Source organism: Elaeis guineensis, chromosome 8 (assembly GCF_000442705.2).
Source record: "Elaeis guineensis isolate ETL-2024a chromosome 8, EG11, whole genome shotgun sequence".
Taxonomy (NCBI): domain Eukaryota; kingdom Viridiplantae; phylum Streptophyta; class Magnoliopsida; order Arecales; family Arecaceae; genus Elaeis; species Elaeis guineensis.
This window is the reverse complement of record NC_026000.2, coordinates 13516473-13538106: the sequence shown is the minus strand read 5'-3', so window position 1 is coordinate 13538106 and position 21634 is coordinate 13516473. Positions and strand designations below refer to the sequence as shown.

The 21634-nt window shown below is 36.5% G+C and overlaps 2 protein-coding genes across 23 annotated transcripts; both read left to right on the top strand.

The window, feature by feature from the left end:
* The first annotated feature begins 2306 nt into the window (after positions 1-2306).
* Positions 2307-10347, top strand: LOC105050175 (uncharacterized). 22 transcript variants are annotated; one of them, XR_003801623.2, is made up of 5 exons: positions 2420-4123; positions 6313-8504; positions 8644-9069; positions 9359-9436; positions 9700-10347. XR_003801623.2 is itself a non-coding variant. In XM_010930095.4 (4 exons), the coding sequence occupies exons 1-4, from the start codon at positions 4042-4044 to the stop codon at positions 9726-9728; spliced, it is 306 nt and encodes a 101-aa protein (XP_010928397.1). In that variant the 5' UTR covers positions 2418-4041; the 3' UTR covers positions 9729-10347. The 22 variants fall into 22 exon arrangements, 5 of the variants coding, with proteins under 5 accessions (XP_010928397.1, XP_029121966.1, XP_010928396.1 ...); XM_010930095.4 differs by lacking the exon at positions 6313-8504 and having other exon boundaries at positions 2418-4123; positions 8806-8922; XR_012133850.1 differs by having other exon boundaries at positions 2419-4123; positions 6313-6385; positions 6506-8504; positions 8644-10347.
* An 8538-nt stretch (positions 10348-18885) lies between these two features.
* On the top strand, positions 18886-19770 carry LOC105050174 (F-box protein GID2-like). Its single transcript, XM_029266131.2, has one exon. It carries the CDS (start codon positions 18986-18988, stop codon positions 19532-19534), a length of 549 nt encoding a protein of 182 aa, XP_029121964.1. The 5' UTR covers positions 18886-18985; the 3' UTR covers positions 19535-19770.
* Positions 19771-21634: the final 1864 nt, after the last annotated feature.

The following is a 21634-nucleotide window of genomic DNA, read 5'->3' as shown; positions in this document are numbered from 1 at the left end:
TTGTCGAGCAGATCAATGGAGCCATTGTACGGTTCCACCTGTGCAATCCTGAACCAACCTAGAATCAGTTTGTCTAGAATCCATCGAGAGAAGGATGGACGGGAGCTGACGTCGAGCTCACCGATAAGATCTCGATTGTTCGCTTGGAGCTGATTCAAGCGACGATCAAACTCCTTCAGCTTGAGGTCATATTCATCCAGCCGCTGCTAAGATTCATCGAGATGCTTGGAATTTTCGAGGGTAAAATCTTCCCCGAAAGAAAATCTTGACGGAGATCGTGGCCTCTTCCCCTTGTGTGAAGCTCGTCGAGGGGAGGGAGACTGGCAATCATCAGAAGCGGCACGTAAAGTGCATCGAGAGTCAGCTTGTGGCAACCATCGAACGAGTTGAGAAGCCGTCTGGTGGAATCATCGAGATGAGTGGCAGGATGGAGAATGGGGCAGGGACTCTGCCTAGAGGGTGCATCCCACTAAACCGAATCCTCTATCTGCCATTGTTGCTGTTCCTGCTGCTCCACAGTCTGCTGGAGACTATGGACAGCCTCCGTCAATGCTTTAACTTGCTGCACCAAGATGGCAAGTTGTTGCTGGTTTGCTGTTTCCTCCGATCGTGAGGCACTCGGCTCCCTGAAACTCGTCGGGAGTGCGTCACGCCGTGATGAGCATCGAGCGAAGCTAGGAGAAGCATTTTGCGCTTTCGTCTTGGCCATTATAACTCTTGGAAGGATGTTTCTCCTCCCTCCTACTTGGTGCGCCAAACTATTACAGCTTGTCTCTAATGGGGTAGTTGGATTGTCATGCCTGAGTGTCGAACGGTTGAGAACCGATGGAGAAGGATCGCTTGTCGGAGAGAAGGCATGGTCGAGAGGATCGAGAATGAGAGTGAGGGCTTACGGTGCACTGAACAGAAGTAGGGTTACCTCAGACTGGATGGAAAGAATGGTCGACGATGTTCGATGACAGTAGAGATACCTGCAAGAAAAGCCTACGTCGGAGTTGGCTCCAGTGAAGATCCTCCGACGCTCAAGTCAGTTCTCAGCTCAACAGATGGAGGAGCGAGTGAGGCAGAGTTTTGGGCTCTGAGTATTGGAATGTGCGTACCTCCTGAGGGTCTTTTCTTACCTTCATTTATAAAAAGAGCATGATGAAAGAGGAAAGGATAGAAATGTACTCTAATAATGTCCTGTCATATGAAGCCGCATGGGGGCATCCTTAAATGGTCTCGTCAGTGGGCATACCTTTTGTCCGATGCACTGGTGGTCGCGACTGTGGGCCTTATCATGCACACGTGACACAATTAATGATTTTGCGGTGTCTTATCATGATACAGAGCAGACCGCTTAGGGTACAACCTCAGGATGATGCGACTTGATATGACTCGATGTGACTGCATGGCCGTCGTACTTGACCACCAGCTGTTTGGCCAATGTCGATGTTCAAGTTGGCCACTAGCCGAAGAAAGATAAAAGAGATTGGAAGCAGTCCGAGGTGAATACCCTGCATGCCAGCAATTCCGAGCTCACCGAGTAGGATTGGAAAGTTAGATCGGTATATGACTGACAAGTATCAGTCACTGTTGGCAGCTGAAGAATCCGATCTCCAGATCAGGACTGTCGCGACAGACAAATACATTAGTTTCTCATCGATGCCACTAGAGAAACAGGTTGGTCGATGGCCGATGTAATCTTCAACTCGGACTGTCGTCACATCCAGGTAATGTTGAGGTCGAACTTTCACCGACTTCAATTTTTAGACAAGATCGACCTCCTGGTGAGACCAACTTTTTAGGAACCACAGTCTTCCAATGATGTTGGCTTTTATCGAGATAAGCCTCCTGTTGAGGTTGATTAAGTAACGAGGATCTATCCCAACAGAATATATTTTATTTATTTTTATGTAGCTAAACAATTTAAAACAGTCATTCAAAGGGCTTAAATCATCTGTTCTTGGTTTTATCATATATTTATATTATTTGAAAATGATCAGTATTTGATTTATATGGTATTTATAATATAATTTTATATTAACATTTTAAAAATATATGGAGTTGAAATTTAAAGTATTATTATAATTATGATATTTTAATTTCTTAATGATACTGTTTTATAATGATTCTCATAATTTGAAACTGTAATTATTACGAATGTTGATTTATTATAAATATTATTTTATTCATATAAAATTATGTTCAAAGATAGATTGCGCCAATAATGTTCCTGGCAACTTGTATCTTTCTCACTCCAGAATTAATTTTCTTATCTCCGTGCCACTTATTGCAGAGAAAGTAACATTTATAATGGTAGCCAACTAGTTTGTTTACTATCATTTTAAGTCTTCCGCTCCTTCCTCAAACATTATATATCATACACACATATGTGGAAAATCAAAGTACCATCCATCATTTAGCAATATTCTGGCTATCATATAACTATTATATTATTTTTAAATATTTATTTTCTTTGCACCAAATCAAATTTGAAATACAATCTTATATATCAATCCCTTGGTTATTGAACGAAGCAAAATTTGATTTACCTTTATCAATTGATCCTTATCAAAATTGTCATTGTAATAATTATAATAGTAAATATTTGTCCAATCCGCGAGTGATGAGCGAGAAGGGGAAAAATATTGTTAGGGTTTCCTCAGATCCCTCGTGTGGGGGAGAAGGGGGGCCTGGGGAAGAAGCGAAAGCTTCCGGACGATCTCGGCTTCACGGCGACTCATCTGGGCAGCCTCATGGACCAGAGACGGAGCCGATGCGAGCTGATATGGGAGGTCCGGCGGGAAGAAGCGGACCGATGGCGGATTCTGGGCGGACCTGGGCGCAGGTGCTGCAGGGTGCTCGGCGTTTTCGATGGGAGCCGACGAGAGCTACAGAGGTGAATATAGCTGCTTTGGAAGAGCGATTTTTCCGGGTGATCGCTTTCTCCTCTGATGAGGTTAGTCATGCCCGATCTAAACTTAAATCTGCTCTGTTAGCTAGGTTTTTGGGAAGGGGATTTCCCCTAGAGTTTATCCAAAGAGAGCTTAAGTTCAGGTGGAGTTTAAACGGGGATTTGCAAATCTCTTCCTTATCTGAAGGGATTTTGTTGTTCTGCTTGCAATCTGAGGAGGAGAAAGAGAGGGTTTTAATCAATGGACCATGGTCACTTGCTGGTCAATTGCTGGCTCTGGAAGAGTGAAGACCGAACTTTAAGCCCGTTCGGGATGGTGTTCGACAGTTCAGGATATGAATGCGCATGCCTGATCTACCGATGGAACTTTGGGAGAAAGGTAAAATCCTCAATATAGCAGCAGCTGCGGGCAAGCCTTTGTTCCTTGATGAGTGGACGGAAAAGACCACCCGTATGGGATTTGCCCGGGTCTGTGTGCTCATCGATACCTCCTGTCCAGGGACTAAAATCATGGTCGATGAAGATGTCTTATGGCAAGAGTTCATTTACGAGGAATTACCTGAGATCTGCTATATCTGTGGCAGAATAATCCATGACTCTGAGACCTGTAGTTGTCTGAAAGTTTTTGAACATCTCCGGTCAAAATCAATTTATGGTCCCTGGATTAGAGCAACTAGAGTGCCTGTTCAAAACCAGCAATCGGGCAACTCTAGAATATCACCGACTCCTCTGAATCATGGAGGGCAACGTCAACGACAACAGGGGCAACAAAAGAAACAATCAAACTCAGAGTCACCCCCAAAAGAAAAATCAACTGGAAATGTTGAACAAGAAACGGGGTCCCGTTTCGCCCCTCTTGTGCAGCACGAAGAAGAATCAACAGCACCAATGGAGTATAGCTCATCTTCGTCTGCAAAAGCTGATTCTGTTGTTTCTGGTCCTATGAAGGAAAAGAGGAAACGGTCTCCAACAAAAACATCTTCCAAGGGAAGCTCTCCTGCATCTGACTCTTCTCCACAATCGAAGGTGGTGCTAATTCGCGAAGGAGGGTCTCAACCCAGGCTTACAAGTTGTTATCTATACTCCTAAGCAAGCAAAAAATATGCCAAATGTACGGGAGGTATGGAGACCAGTAGGGGGTTCAGATGCAAAACGAGAAGGTAATGGAATTGGATGTTTCTCAATCATCTTCTTCAAAAGGAGAGATGCATCAAGCTGGGGATTCAGGTACATGTTACCTTTATGTATCTCATTTAAAACAAGTATTAAAGCATTCTATGCATGGAGGGAGTTCTACTTTAGAGCCAGAGAATGCATCTCTAGTTGAACTACCAATTAGACAATCTACTGGGCATTCAGGACCTTCTCTGGATGATACAGGAGGGTCTTTTCCTCGACCTAATCCCCAATGAAAGTTTTTATGTGGAACTTTCGGGGGCCTGCAAAGCCACCTTTTGTTAATTATCTTAAAAAATATGATGCGACAGTATCAACCTGATATTTGCTGTTTTTTGGAAACTCGTTTGTCTATAGAAGCTATTGACCGTGTTAGGAGGGTGATGGGTCCTTTATGGGGGATTTATATGATTCCTTCTAATGGACTCTCAGGAGGCATCATTATTGCATGGAAACTTGTCTTGGGGCAAGTTGACTTTTTGCACACAAATAGGCAAGTAGCCTTTGGAATTATTTCATCCGGCACTGGTCAAGCTTGAATGATAGCTGTGGTCTATGCTAGCACATGTGGCATAGAGAGACGAACTCTTTGGGATCAACTGATGTCAGCACTTTCAGAAGGTTTGCCTCTAATTATGATAGGGGATTTCAACTACATATTAAATAAGGAGGATAAAAAAGGGGGTAAGCACTTTCAGGTTAATCGAGACATCTGAGAATTTCATAATTATATTGGATTATCTGAGCTTGTGGATTTGGAGTACAATGGGGCTTCTTTTACCTGGTGCAATAATAGGCTTGGAGGAGCAAGAGTATGGGAAAGGTTGGATCGGGCATTTGCCAATCAAAGTTAGATTGATTTATTTTCAAATTCAAAAATTCAGCATCTAACTAGATTTGCCTCCGCTCATTGCCCTTTGTTATTGACCATATCTACTTATCATAGGAAGGGTCCAATCCCTTTCAGATTTGAAAAAACATGGTTGCGCTGTGATGGTATACGGCAAACCATTCTCAAGGCTTGGCAAAGTAATGTATCTGGTTTACCTCCCAATAAATTATCTAAACTATTATTCAAAACTAAATTAGTAATTAAAATATGGAAAAAGTCGCTTGGGAATATTTTTCTGAAAGGCCAGCAGTTAAATATTGATGATATTACAAGCTTCAAAAGAAAGAGGGAAGCTCGGATGGGCTATCAGAACAGGAACATATTCAATTATTCTGTTTGCTTAGGCAATACCACAAAAATCTGCATGCTCAAGAAATATTTAGGAGGCAAAAATCATGAATTACTTGGCTAAGGATGGGGATGCAAATACAAAGTTTTTCCACCGCTCTTCTATACTACGAAGGAGACAAAATAGAATTCATCATATTACTGATCATGCTGGGAATGATGTTTGCGAAGAGGATGACATAAGGCAGATTCTTTTCAATCATTTTCAGCAAAGATGGCAAAATCAGGAGGTTGAGGAGATAAATTTGGTGTCTACACCTATGTCAATGGTATCTGAAGCTCAAAATAATAATATAATTAAACCTGTGACTGAGGAAGAGGTGACAGCAATTGTAAGAGAGATGAGTTCAGATAAAGCCCCGGGACCTGATGGATTTCAAGCCTTATTCTTTCAAAACTTTTGGTATATAGTACACAAGGAGGTGGTGGAGGCTGCTATGTATGTATTAAATCAAGGAACTATGCCGGTTTGTTGGAAGATGACCTTTATTGCTCTAATTCCTCGAAAAATTAATCCATCCAATGTAACTGACTTTTGACCTATAAGTTTGTGTAACACTATTATAAAGTGGGGGCAAAGATTTTAGCCAATCGATTAAAGCCATTGCTGCCTAATTTGGTCTCATTCGAACAAGGAGCTTTTGTTCAAGGGAGGAGCATTGCAGAAAATATTTTAATTTGGCAAGAGGTTATGCATTCTCTTATGTCTGCACCGATGAAGAGAAGCTTAATGACAATTAGGATTGATATGGAAAAGGCGTATGATCGTCTTCATTGGAATTTTCTATTGTGAGTTTTACAGCATCCTGGTTTTCATCAGAAATTCATTGATTGGGTGACTTTATGTATATCTAATTTTCAACATGCTCTGCTAACCAATGGTACTCCAACTGATTTGATTTCTCCTGCTAGAGGACTTAGACAAGGATGTCCATTGTCCCTTTATCTATTTATTTTATGTTCTAATATCCTTTCTAAATTTATAAATTTTGCTGTGCAGCACCATCTTTTAAGAGTATATCAGCTAGGCAGATGATCTGCTTTTAATAGCTAGAGCAACAATTAGAGATGGGGTTTGTCTTCAAGCCATTCTTGATGCTTTTTGGAATCTGTCTGGTCAAGCTATAAACTTTTCAAAATCATCCACCCCATGGTTCATTGGTCGAGCTATATGTTTTGTGCTTCATGTGCAGGAAAAAAGGGGAACTTGGAAATATTTGGGGGTACCTTTGTCTTGCAATAAGTTGGAAAGGAACAACTTTACATATCTTCTCGAGGCATTGATAGCTGAACTAGATGGTTGGAAATGGAAAGCATTGTCCTTTGCTGGACGATTGACTCTTCTTCATTCGGTTTTGGTAGCTATGCCTAATTATTGTATGTCTGTTATTAGTTTGCCAAACTTCATTTTGGAAAAACTAGAAAGAGAATACAAAGCCTTCTTATGGGGTCATCCTGTTGAAAGAAGGGGCATGCATTTAGTCTCTTGGAAGGACATTTGTACTCCTAAGCAATTTGGGGGACTTGGCATTATTTCCTTATTCGACCGAAGAGAAGCATTATGTGGTAAATTGGATGCTCAACTAGTTTTGAACCCTAATTCTCTTTAGGCAAAAATAATATATGCAAAGTATAGATTCACTGGTACTTGTTTTCGATACAAAAAACCTAGCAAGTGCTCAAATATTGGGTCAAAAATTGTGGCGCAAGGTACAATGCTGAAATTCCAATTTATGTGGACGATAGGGGTTGGTGAGAAGATCACTGTATTGAATGATCCTTGGCTCTCACAGCTTCCTCTCCTTGCCTGGCCCACTTTTATTAATATGAACATTAATATAGATGATTGGAAAGTTCAAAATTTAATTACTGCAGAGAGAACTTGGGATGTTAATTTATTAGAGGATCTGTTCCCCAATGAAATGGTAAGCCATGTTCTGCCTATCCCTTTGCCAGTAGGCTCTTGGTCTGTTCAATTATGCTGGGCTTCTTCTAAACATAACAAAGTTGTTATGAAGGATCTGTAACGAATTAGGCGGCCCTTGCAACAGCAAAATTGCTCTTTTAATTGGCTTTGGAAAATGCAAGTTCCTATGAGAATAAAAACTTTCTGGTGGAAACTTGTGAGGTGTACACTGCTGTGTAAACAGCTTCTTTGTAACAGATGAGTGCTTCAACCGGATCAAATGTTTTGTGATCTCTGTGATACTCAAATTGAAGACTGTGCCCATATTATAATTAATTGTCCTTTCGCCCAAGGATTGTTGGCAACTTACGTAGTCTAAGTTTTCTGAAAATATTCACTTTTGTTCTCTATCAGAGCTACAGTTATTATTGTCTAATGCTCAGGTTGAGGGCTGTATCAAACAAATCCTCGTTTATACAGCATGGTTCATTTGGAAGGCCCGAAATGAAAGGTTATTTCAGCATACATTCATGACTCCTACAAATCTAGTTAGATGTGCCTTTATCAATTATTCATTGAACAGACAGCCAGCAAATGAAAATGCATTTGAGAACCAATCATGGAACTGGGAGGTCTCTAATCCTATTCAACATCATACTTGTCAACCTAAGCTTGTTTGTTGGGTTCCCCCACCCATGGGTGTTCTTAAATTAAATTTTGATGCCTCTGTTACTTCTACAAGTGCATCAATTGCTTATATCATTCGAGATTGCCATGGAGTCCTAATCCGGGCAGGAGGTAAAAGAATATCTCATACTATTGTTCCTTATGCTGAATTGATTGCTGCCTGGACTGGGGTGAAAGTGGCCTTAGTTGATATGAAAATCATGGACTTACTGGTGGAAGGGCTCTTCAACAGTCATTAAATGGCTGAATATGAAATCAAACAGCTCATCATTGGTGCCTCCTTGACATTCTCTCATGGAGGCCTAATTTTCATTCAATATGCTTTACACTTATATTTCAAGAGGCCAATCGAGTTGCGGATTTTCTTGCATCTATGGCGAGGCAAGGGTCTTTTGATATACAATCTCAAGATCCTATACCCCCTTTTCTTGGCTGATATACTGTGGGCTGACTTTTATGGCATCATATTTGAACGATGATGTGGCTGATTTTATACTTAATGAGCTATCAGCTCTTAAAAAGTACGGTTCCTTTGATCAGTGGCCCAATTCTGTTGGCACGCTGATATGGTGGAGGCTTTTAAGTTGCTTCAGCCCCGAGTTCAGTTCTTGCATTTGTCTATTATTTTGCACTTGCTGGTTCTGTTTATCTTCTAAGGCCCAGGTTTTATATATATATATATATATATATATATATATATATATATATATATATATATATATATATATTCTTCTTCAGGTACTTGTCCTATGGAGTCAAAACTGTGTTGGTCAAACAGCTGAGACACTACGGGACGTCAATCCTTCTAATCTGGCATCACTGCTTCAACTTTTCCGTATCTTTTTCTGCTTTTTTGTCTTATCCTGGTTCTCTGATCCAAGTTTTCACTTGTTCTTCTAGGCAATCTGATCTACTGTGTTTCATTAGTGTTTGCAAAGGCATCCATCGCTTTTCTTCTAAGCCTGGGCACTTTCCTAAATTATGCTTCACAATTCAAAGGTTCTGATGAGATCTATGGTACGTGATCTTACAAAGGCGGACTCTTACTCTTAAATACTGGCACAAGAAGCATGAATCCTGACGTGATCGATATCAAATGTTTATCTGCTGGCCTGTCTAAATTTCTAAATAATGTTTCTGACCTGATGGATACAGATGGGAAGGGTAAGAATGAAATCCACTCCACATGTTATTATGGTTGTCAACACTTAATCTTGCAGGTTGTGGCTGAGGAATCCTTTAATTTGGACGCTGGTGGAAAGGACTTTATTGGTCCTTGTGCCCGTTCAATCACACTTCCACATGATGTTTTAAAAATGGTTGCTTCTGATGGGGAATTATGTAGCTCTGTCTTCTATTTTCTGCAACTTCTTACAAGGCTACTGCTCTTTATTTTTCACCCTGACCCCGTATGATGTTATACTTGCTGATGGGAATGAATTTAACCACTCAGAGGCTGGAACATTGCAAAACAAATGTGTGAGATATTATTTGGTCTTCTTCAATGCAATATGGGGCTCTACCAGAGGGAGTATGTTTCTTTTTGAATCTTTTTTGTTCTTGCTTGCAAAAACTGTGACACATTCTTTTCCCTACTTACGAGTATTATTTGATAATACTTTGAAATCGAAGCTGATTCTACTTAACCCTCTGCTATATGGATTTCTTGAAAGCATGATATCCAGTCATATCAAGGACTCTTTGGTTTTCTATCCTACTTATTGTTATAAGTGGCACATGATTAATCTCCAATTTATAATGAAGGATGGATATGATCATATGTTCTTTTTTCAGCTAATTACAATCAGGGAGTTTCAGCATGATTTTTTACAGTCGTTGGATATTGATGGTTGCCTAATTTCAATGGATGTGAATCACAAACAGTTCTTTTCTCAAGATGGTTGCCACTTGTTAATCTTGTATGATGTTCTAATGTTGGAAGGTACTGATGGAATCCAGGATTCTAAAGCAGCTCTTAAATGGAAGTTGCTGGGAAGGATCTTATATTTTCTTGGCCCCAGTCATTCTCATTCCCAGATGATGTTTCAAAAATCATGGTTTCTGATGGGAATTACGGTAACTGGTTCTTCATTTTAAGTACCATTTTACAACGTCTTTACTCCCTTTCATCAATTAATATCCCATATGTTGTACCACCTACTGATGGGAATGAGTTTATTCAAGATTTGTTAATTGCTTTGGACAGAGATATTTTTCAAGGTTGTTTTATTTCTGTGTCTGCTATGTGCAATCTCAAATATGTAAGCTTCGTATTGTTAGAAGGTGGGCTGCCTTTCCCTCTCTATTTGGCATTTTACCATATTATGGTCTTCACCCGTGTTGCTGTAATTAGTTGGTCTGTCTATGTTTTTGGGTCAGGATGTAACTGTTTAGTTTTTAAATGTTCAAAGACTTTATAGAACCTTTTAAGATTTATGTTAATGAGGCTGCAGCTTCCTGTCTTATCAAACAAAAATATATATATATTTGTCAAGTCCATCCAGATTCATATCAATCTATTTCTAAAAGAATAGTTTATAATGGCCATTATTCATCATCATAGTTGAAAAAAAATAAATAACAAAAAAAATCCTTGCCTATTGATTGAGTTTACTAATTAGTGATCAAATGAGAAAAAATATTTTTGAAATGATACAAAAAGGTTAAGTTATTGTCATTTATTACTTGTCTGAGCAAAGTTAGATAACATTAACTATTTCTATAAAGATTATTTTATATATTAGCACACTAATCCAAAATCATCCTAATTTTGACCGCACGATGAAATATAGTGAAAAACAAGGATCGAAGGAATCTATTATCCCATTATAATGGGCTCTTACCAAAAAAAAAAAAAATTTAGTCACTTTAATGGCCATTTTTGGTCTTTATAATGGAAGGCAATGATTTTTCAGTCGGAGAAGAAATTAGTGGTGGAAAGTTGCATAATAGTTAGTTAGCCGTTGTTTTTGTTACGCTATTACATTGTAACAATAGCTAATTAATGACTATTCTTTATTATAAAATATTAACATATAAATCAACATGTCCCCACCAAAATCGGTATGATGGCTGAAATTTTTACAACATGCTGAAAATGTCATAACAATTAACAACCGTTGTCCTTTTCCTTGTGGATATCCCAATGGAGTGTCCGAAATCGTGGTACCGGCCTGAAACCATAATATAGTTATGAAGAGAGAGATAAAAAAAAAAAAAAAAAGCTTTGCCACCGCCACGCTGAACGGTGAAATGGACAGAGCATCATCGAGGAGCCAGTAAGGCCAATAGTGGAGCAAAGGCAACGGGAATTGTTTTTTTTTTTTTTTTAAGGTAAAAGCAGCGGGAATAATTTGCTATTGTAATATTGTAATATCTTTAAATTTTAAAAATAATTAAAAAATATTATTATAATATTGCATAACTGAATTGTTATAAATATAATTATAAATGAGTAAATTATAAAAATTTATCTTTTTTTTCTAAAAAATCTATACTTATTCTTTCTAAGATTTATTTTTTATCCAATACTTTAATTCATGACTTAATGGTACACTAGTCAAACTATTAACCTTAAATAATATCTAAATATAATGAAAGAAATTTAAAAAATAATCAAAATAGTTTTAAATAATATAATAGCTATCAAGAATGTAAGAAAATGCATGTATCCTCCTTCTCATTTGAGGACAATTTTAATTTTTCATATGGGTCAATGAGTTCACTAACATTGTTAAGTTAACTACATGTGAATGTAATTTTTACAAATTATTGAGTATATGTGTAATAAATATGAATTTTAAGAAAATTTTTATAATTTATTTATTTTAAATACGAGGGTGGGCATGTAGGCTGAAAATGACTTACATGTATCTATACTTACATCTGGTCCAATAGCCGCCATCGAAAAGGGACAAACAACTATACCATACAAAGTGCATGTTGTTTGGTAGACATCTATTTTTTGATGGTGGCCATAAAAAATTGCATGACACCCTGCGGTGCACTGCGTGCACCATGGGAGGGTCTTGATTGTATGGAGGAACCAGGAGAAATAACAATAAGGAGCTTGTGATCGTGGGGGCTTGACGTGGCAACGACAAGGCCGAGGTAACCAAGACCATTGTGCTCGTCATTCACCGTATAAGCTTCAGTGGCTCATGATATTAATACCATCATCCGCACCATGAATTGCTTTCGAGCCTCTTTCAATAATCTGGGCGCATGTATTGCCACCACCACCGCCATGAATTCTCGATTGGAGTCCAAACTGGCACGTCTTTGGAATGACGATCAAAGCTCCTAGGCTTTTTTTTTCTCTAACATCAATAAAAAAGTGCTTGATGGGGGGGGGGGGGGGGGGGGACGGAGGTTTGAAATAAAAAGTAGAATGAGTGACTCCTATTCTAACCATTTAGTCGAAGAGAATTCTATTCAGATTTCGATTTCAAGATAAAATGGGAATGGCTCAATTTATCTAAAACTCAATCTCCATTTTTTTCTATGGATTCAAATTTCGATTTCGATTCTGATTTCGATCATGAAGCGAACGCTTCAAAAAATTTGATCATTCCGATTTTCATTTCGATTTTAATTTTGATTTCGATCACGAATGAAGCATCCTCTGAAAACTTACAATGTTGCTGCTGAGGATTACATGTGAGATTTAGTTTAATATTAAATATTAAATAAATAGTAGATGAAATGATACAGATGATTGAGCTCAGTGGTTTCGGCTTTCAAGTTGGACTCGAATTCTCTGCTTTTTATAAGGTGAATTAGGTTCTGAGTTGTACATCAAAATCTTTTTTGGTTGGATACTCGCTGCTTGCATCTCTCCCACCAACAACTCCATAGGAAAGGTATCATGATAGAACTCCCAATGATGACTCTGGGTGAGAAGAGGAGCCTCAACGGCGATGTCTTTGAGACGAGAAAAGAGTTGAGAATGATACTGGGGTGAAGGTCTCAGGTAGAGAGAGAGAGTGATTGCAATTCAGGTGAGATTTTTTTTTTTGATAAAAAGATATTTAACCAGTTGGATTAGTAACCTATCACTTGATCGGAATTTAGTTCCACCATATTTAACACTTAAGGGGCATTTGGTGACCCTACTGGAATCACCACGGTAATTTAAGTCTTAAAATCATCCATGATCCAAATACTGGAGTGATCTAATCTCTAATGATTTAAGCATTATATTTGGTTGGCCATAGTGCAGTGATTAAAGATCCCAAATATGTATAACTAACTTGTTTAGTATGCCATGAGAATCCAAGATTATTGACTATATAATGCCAAAAATGCCTCTGATATATCTCATATGGAAAGAAAAAAAAAATGATATAGGAGAGATGGAAGAAAAAAAGTCTCAGATTATCGTAATTGGGTTAAGAAAATAAAATCACCGTTTCGAGTCACCCTCTTAACAAAATTTTGGGAATTGGGATTGAGGATTGGATAAAGAAAATTTTAGAAAAATATCTCATAAATTTTTCTTCTTCCTAATCACCATTGCAAAAAAAAAGAAAAGATTCCTTCTCTTCTCTGTGGATCCACCTCAACATGCATAAAGAATGTGCAAAAACATATCATGGCAAAAAAAAATAGGTTTCCTCTTTCAGAAAGTCTCTCAATTATAAGGGTATCTTAATTATATATTTTAATATAAGATCATCGTAATAAAGTGATATTGGATATCTGTCTTGAAGAATGGATTTTCTATTATCGTGTTGGATAATGATTTGAGAAGCGGAGGTGATTTGAAATTACTGTCATATAAGATCACCATAATGCAATCAAATATAGTGATCTTATCACTTCCACTCTCATCATCCTTAATTTTGGATGGATCACCCTATACCAAATGGTCCCTTACAAAGCCGATAGATCTTTTTTTGATCTGCACGCATGCATGTAGGTCTAGCATTGCTCTATAAATATTTAGCTTATAAAAATAATTCTTTAATGGAAAACATCATATTCATAGATGATAGGCTGTTAGCTACTTCACCTATTCAGATCTGGCATCAATTAGTATATTCAAGAACAAGTTATAAATGCTAAAAAAAATTATAAAAAGATGTCATATCAATGGAGGGCTCTCATTAGATGGATGAGAGTTTACATAATATGGATCACAATGACCTAGAATAACAATTCTTTGATAAATACATTCTAAAACTCATTATATCACTAAGTTACTAAATAGTAAATGAAATTAATTTATAGTACATGTGAGAAAAAGATGGTTGGAATTTAACATGATCGATAATTTCATAAATAGATTCTCGCCATATAAAAGAAAGAAAAAATTACAGCGATATCCCTTAAACTTTTATCCATTTATACTTAAATCCCAAAAGAAAAAAATTTCAAATAGACCCCAAACTTTAAAAATACTGCAAAGAACCTCAACTATTTGTCTTCATTAGATTATGTTATGACATGAGGATCACCTTAAAGGTTAAATCTTATGAAATATCATAAATATCAATCTCAGAGTTCGTTGGTTTTGGTACGAAGTAGAATGGAGGAAAAGAAGAGTTACGTGACTCTCATGTGACCATCCTCTTTTCTTTTTTTGGCCGTACTTTTTGTTCTCCATCCATGACATAAAAGTGGAAAATAAGAGGAAGGGAGTGAAAGAAGCATCAGATGAAAAAAAAAGAAACATACAGAAGGTAGAAAAGATAGCATAGATCAAAAGAAGAGAGGAGAATCTGAACCATAATGGCTTCGATCACTAGTAGTCATACCTCCATCCAATGCTCCAGACAAAACATCATAATATATTATGATTGTGGGTTAAGGGCATCCATGAAAACCTCATAAACCACTGCTAATCCTAGTCAAAGATTCTTTGGCTACTCCATTTGTTAGGTAACCCTCTTAATTCCTCTTTGATTTTTCATCACCCATAACTCATCCATTTCTTCAATTTTTTGATACAGAAAAGAAGAGGATGTGAGTTTTTTCAATAGATGATTCCTCACCATCATCACATATAAGAGCTCTCATGAACAAACTGATAAAAAAAAAAAAAGAACCTAGAGGCTGAGCTTTGTGTCTATAGAGGAAGAAAAATCTATTTGATATTTTTACTTGCTTTATGTATATTTGCTGGCGCTTTGTTTGCACTGAAGTGGAATACTAAGGACAAGGATGTGAAGTAATTCACTCTATAGATATAGCTATGAGGGAGTGGCAAACTATAATATTTGAAAACTCTTAGGGCCTAGTTTTCTTTTTGATAACTTTTGGGGGCTTAATGTCTATAATCAAAATTTTTGGAGTCTTTATGTAATGAGATTTATTAAGTCATGAAGGAATATATTTATTATTCAATACTTTAAATATCCTAATATGTTCCTTTTATGGTCAATAATGATACTGGATGATATGTTTGAGCAGATGTCACAATAGTGAATAATCTAGCTATGCAATAGGAAAAATGTACACATCATACAATCATTGATATCAAGTATTCATTTGTACACATCCATGTATATTGATCTCTCCCTAATAGTCAATATTTGAAGCACCATCTTGATCAATAAACAGAGGCTTTAGTCCCTCTTCCAAAGACTGCCGGAGAATTATATAGTACGGCTGTTTTATCTTTTGGTAGCTAAGCTTCTTTGTGAGATTTTCCAACTCTATATAACTTATTAAGTCAAAATCATAATTATCAAAGTAATTGATCGAGTTACCAATATGTTATATGCTGGGGAAGAAATGAAGATATCCCCCATGATGGATTTCTAGTATAAATAAGTCATTCATTCTGCGTACATATATAAAATCATTGTCAATATAATATTGTTATGTGATGACCATGTTATCTAACTTAATTAACATTCAATATTGTTGTCTAACTTATCTCAACATAGAACATTGTTTAAATATAACAATACAGTAAATAATACAGTGACTAATTGATTTTCACTAAGATAAACAATTAGTAAACAATCATTTTTTTCTAATATAGTATATCTCACTTTTAACTATTAATTCAAAAGTATCTCTACTCCTAATCCTTTAAAACCTCTTCCCTTTCTTAATATTATAGTCTAACAATTTTATTATCAGCATTTGCTCAAAAAGGATCATCTAAGTAACAAGATAGTGGGGGTTCAATTCTTTGGTGTTAGCTCCCTAAGGATGGAGTCAGTACAGAAAAGCTAATATCAAAAAATATATATAAAAAAATAGGTTCAATAATGCTAAAATCCTTTATTCTATAAAAATCTAGTATATTTTGAGTTTTTTAATTTAGTTTATTCATTAACTCTATATTTGGTTGTAGAGTAACACCAATAGAATATTTTTTCCTATAATTAAGTTATTCTATATATTAAATGATTCTTTTAAATTAGTTTAGTCTTTCATATCTAAGATCAATTTTGGTTAGAAAACATGGAAAAAAGAGGTAATATATTATCCCTATAATCAATATTTTTGTTTAATGATGTAATATATTTTTTCATATTTAAAGTCATAATATCTTGAATTCTTTTGACTATAACTATAGTAATACTTAACTCAGATAATAATGCTATTTTTATTACATAATGATTATTTTAAATAATATGCATTATGTAATGTTCATACCAACAAAAAAAATACAAATAATAAATTTCAAATTTTCACTCATAGTTATCATTTATGTTAAAAAATAATTTAAGATCAATATAAAATTAATAAATAGAAATTATAATATACAAAATATTAGAAATTGAATAAAAGTATATTAAACATGTATGAACTATATTAAATATAAAGTTAATAGTCTACATGAGTTTTACAGTGGCCCACTACAATTTAACTGCTCTAACAATCCACGGGGATATGGATTGCTACTTTCCTATGGTATCTAAGTTTTAGAATTTAGAATGGTGTAGTGGTTCTCTCCCTTTACCACTTCTAAATTCTTTAAGTCCACTATCTCTTTATACTAAGATAGCAAATGCCTTCTAATACATTTAAATTGTGGCCTCTAAAAAAAAGGTGCCAATTTTGATGGAGTAGAATCCCAAAAATTTTTGACAAAAATAATTTCATATAATCTCCAAGTCGGAACTGACTATAAAACCCAAGAAATCTATCACATTAACAAATACAAAAAATTTGGAAGTATGAAAACACAAGATATCCACTATTATCAAGCACAAACAAGTTTAAACGGCAACGAAATCCTTTTCAAATATAAACACAAAAAAATTTCAAAATCTACCTCTTCAAATCAGCGAATCCATTGAGAAAATCACACCAATGAATTAGTGGCTAGTAAGGATTCCGACTACATCGAATATCTCGATAGTCTCGAAGATGAAATTGGATGATCACCATTGATTAAGGCAGGGAAGGTAATGGAATTAGAAAAAGCTTCGATGGCTTTTTTTTTCTCTAAAAAACAATTCTTTCGGTTGGTTAAAAAAATTGAGGGTATTTTGGTCATTAATTTTTTCGTTAACACTATTAAAACAGAAACAAATGATTTGGGCTCCTTACAATATTTTTAAACTTTTGGAGTCTATTTAATTTTTTTTTTAAATTTAAATATAAATAGATTAAAATTTAAGAAATATCACTGTAATTTTTTTTAAAAGCACATATTAGGTGGGTGCCAATATGTTGGTAGCACATGGAACAAAGCTTTTTTTTTTTTTTTTTAACTTGAAGATTCTTCGCAAGAAAAGTATCTGATGAAAGCATTGACACACTTTTATAAAAAAAAAAAAAAAAAAAAAGAAAGAAAGCATTGACACATAATACATTTTTTTGCTAATTAAATAATAAAATTTTATTTCATCAACGTGATTAAATAGACACAACCAAACAAGAAGTTTGCTATTTAAGATGTGAATGAGCGTCTAACTCAATTGACCCATGCATCATGCCCAGCCATGCAAATGCGGGGATTATTTTCCATGTAATTAAATATGTTGTACATCTACTAAATCCGTTTAACACCATCTTAACAAACAATCTATTTATTGTTTTTTTCCAACGTGTCAAAATACTCACTCTTGTACGTTCCCACTCCACCGCCCAACTCCATGATAAATAATCTTTACACTTGAGTTGGCATCTTCCAGCAGTGGTGTGTGATGAGGTTGATCAACAAGGCGCACGGCCATTCAACCGAGAATAATAGGATCCTCTTTTCCTTTTTTTTTTTTTTATAAAATAAAAATTTTATTTATATCAATCCAGAAAAAATATACCCATATCCATCTGCAAATAAAATATATGAAAACCAATATACCATTGCTGAAAATAATTTTAACATAATTAACCATATATCATCATCCAAGTTACAATATTATAAGATTTTTTAAAAATTAATAAAATCTTTTTTCGCTGGAACCAATTGATCTCTTTCCATTTCAGTCTTAATACGCTACAAATTATCAATAACCGACGTTCGAAATTGACTCGCCATGCCTTCGTGTTAATCCATCAAAGAAAGGCATAAATTTCCTTTTACCAAAAAAAAGGGGTGTAAATTTCCTACCAAAAAAAATGGGGTTACCGAATTGAGCACAAGTGCCTTCGCTGTAGATGACGTTGCCAGTGTGATCCTACGTGTGGTTCATTCAAGCATATCTTGTACCATTAAAGTTTAAAACAAAAGAAAGATAAATTAGGCGTTGGCAACAACTATTTTTGTTGATTTTGGTCAGCATAACGTTAATTTGGAGCAGAATACTTTGGCTCCACCAGTACACATTGAGACAAGAAAGTGTCACATTCCTCTCACGTGTCACCCACCTGCTCTCACAAACGCTGCTGGCCCAGGTGGCCGGGTAGCGGTCATTTCCACGCCCCACAACAACCCCGAGCAAGGCGCATTTATTTTGCTTCGGCTTGTCGTCAGGGAAAAGCCAAACCGCCGGGCACTCCCGTAATTTCTCCTGATCTCCATGCCTTGTTTAATGACGAAAAGGCCTCGACCGTCTTAAAAGCCCCTTGGGGAGGACAGGACACGAGGAGAAGAACAAAAGATACCCCTTTCCAGATCGAAATCCAGACGGCCCAATCCCGTTTCCCCGGAGAGTCGCTCGCCCGAGGAGCCATGAAGAGGCGTTCGATCGACGGTTCCGACGGCGGGGGTCCCCCGATCGCCGCGGAAGAGGCGAACAAGAAGCAGAAGAGCGAGAAGGGGGCGGATGCGGAGGAGGAGGTGGTGGCGGCGGACCTGGGGGAGGACCTGGTTTTCGAGGTGCTGAAACGGGCGGACGCGAGGACGCTGGCGGCGGCGGCGTGCGTGAGCCGGCGGTGGCGGATGCTGGCGGGGGATGAGCGGCTCTGGGAGGCGGTCTGCGTCCGCCACTGGGCCAGCATCGGGTGCGGCAACCAGCAGCTCCGGTCGGTGGTGCTCGCCCTGGGGGGGTTCCGCCGTCTCCACTCCCTCTACCTTCTCCCCCTCCTTAAGCCTTCCCTCCGCCGCCCGGCCGCCCTTCCCTCACTACCTCTCCCCGCCACCGCCGGCGGCGGCGGCGGCGGCGGGGGGCGGCCGGTGCGGTGGGGGAAGGACGAGGTCCAGCTTTCCCTCTCCCTCTTCTCCATCGGCTACTTCGAGAAGATGAACCCCAACTGCAAGCGGGGCGGAGGCGGGTCTTGACGAAGACCGCGGTCCAGCCACCGGATCTCGTGGCCACCTCCATCCCTGTTTTAAACCCACCCCCTTTTTTTTAATTTCTTCTTCTTCTAATTTCTAATTTTCGATTTTTTTATTTTTATTTTAATTATCTGCTGTTGTTGTTGTGGTTTGCTCCAGAGGTGTGCTCGCTTTGTTTCTAAATTCTGTGTAAAACTTATGGACCGATGAATGGAACTTCTTCCACATTTTCTCTTCCATTGTGTGAATTTTACTGCCTGATTTGATTTGAGTTCTGGCCTTTGGGGAGGTGGGTTATCTGGGGAGAAGAATAATTGGGGGTACGGAAAGGGGAGCGGAAGATGCCGAAGGGCAGGTGGGAGTTAGTCCTGGGTTAAAGGCGGGCCTTCCCAACCTTGTTTTTTTTTTCTTTTAATTGGACAGTTTACTAAATGTGGATTGGTTTCCATCGTAGCTGTTGGATTTTTTCTGGTTGTAAGGACAGAGAGGGACAAGTTGATTTTTTCTGAAGTGCTTTCGGCGAGAGAGGGTTTGTGGAATTATCAATGTGAAGTATTTTGTTTTTTTGGTAAAAACAGAGATATAGCCATATTATTCAATGAACGTAGAAATGTATTTGGAGTTTCCCTCTGACTCTAGTATTGGATTATCTACTTCCAATTTGAGAGTTTTTGTTTTTTTTTTATTTGAAGGTGGGTTTAATTAATTCATTTGTATGCTAATTGCATCTTCATGGGATTTGATTGGTTATAGTTAGTCATAAATAGCGGAGCAGGTGTGCTCTTGACGCTGACGGGACAAATATTTAAGTGCCCGAGAGGTGCGAGTCGTTAGGCGAACAGAACTTTATGGGGCTGCGGGCACAAAGAAGAAAATATAAGATGGGCTTCATTTTTAGTCTTTCAAAAATCAAAATTTTTTTTATTAATAAATTCATCAATTTAATAATTAAAAATATTTTTTTAAAATTTTTAAGATATTTTTTATCAATATATACGATATCATCACACAAAAAAATACATCAAACAAATAAATCACCTAATAAGTCAATATATATAAATCGATAAATAATTTTTAGAATATAATATTTGTTGTTATATAGTATATAATCAAATAATATATACTTGATAAGTTAATCATCTAATGACTTGATATATATATTTAAATAAATTAATATAAAATTTTTAAAATATCATATTTATTAATACACATTTCATAGATGGACGAATGATACATACTCATCAAGCTTTTTTAATATACTTCCATTAGTGATCTAGCATACACTTTCAGTTAAAAAAAAGCATGTTGTGAAAATTATGTATCGATTTTTAGATATGTATATTAGATTATTACTGAGTAGTAGGTATGTATCAAATAAGTTTGCAGTGTATATCAAGAAATTAATAAGTATCATCTAGCCATGTATATATGTTAGAGAATATAATTTTTTAAAAATAATTTATTTTGAGATGTATATTGAGTTGCTAAATCACTAATTTATTAAGTGTATATCATTTTATCCGGATATTATATACCAATGAATACTATGTTATAGAAACTATATATTTATTTATCTAAATATGTGTATTGAGTTGCTAGATAATTAATTTGCTAAGTTTGTGTAACCTGATCATATACTGTGCATTAGTAAATAGCATATTGTAGAAATTATGTATCAATTTATTTAGATGTGTATATTGGTTTGCTAGATAATTAATTTGTTTAATGAATATTATCTAACCATGTAGTATATACTAGTAAAAAATATATTTTAAAAATAAAAAAAAATGAATATCATACATGATTTTTTTTATTTTTTTATCATAGAACTAATGATTCTATTAGTAGAAAAATTTTTTGACTTTGAACTTTTATTTAAAATGGGCAACGAATAAAACATGGCAAAAAAATGGTTTGCCAATATTTCTTTACTATCATCCGCCCCGCATGATTTTTGTTCATGTTCAAGAGTGTAGAACGAACAATTATGACTAATTCAATGACCAAAAAGAAAAAGAATTGCATACCCAAAAAAAATTTATGTTTATCATTAATTTGGAATCGTGAGAATATTTAATGGATCTTGTGATCATGCTAATCGGT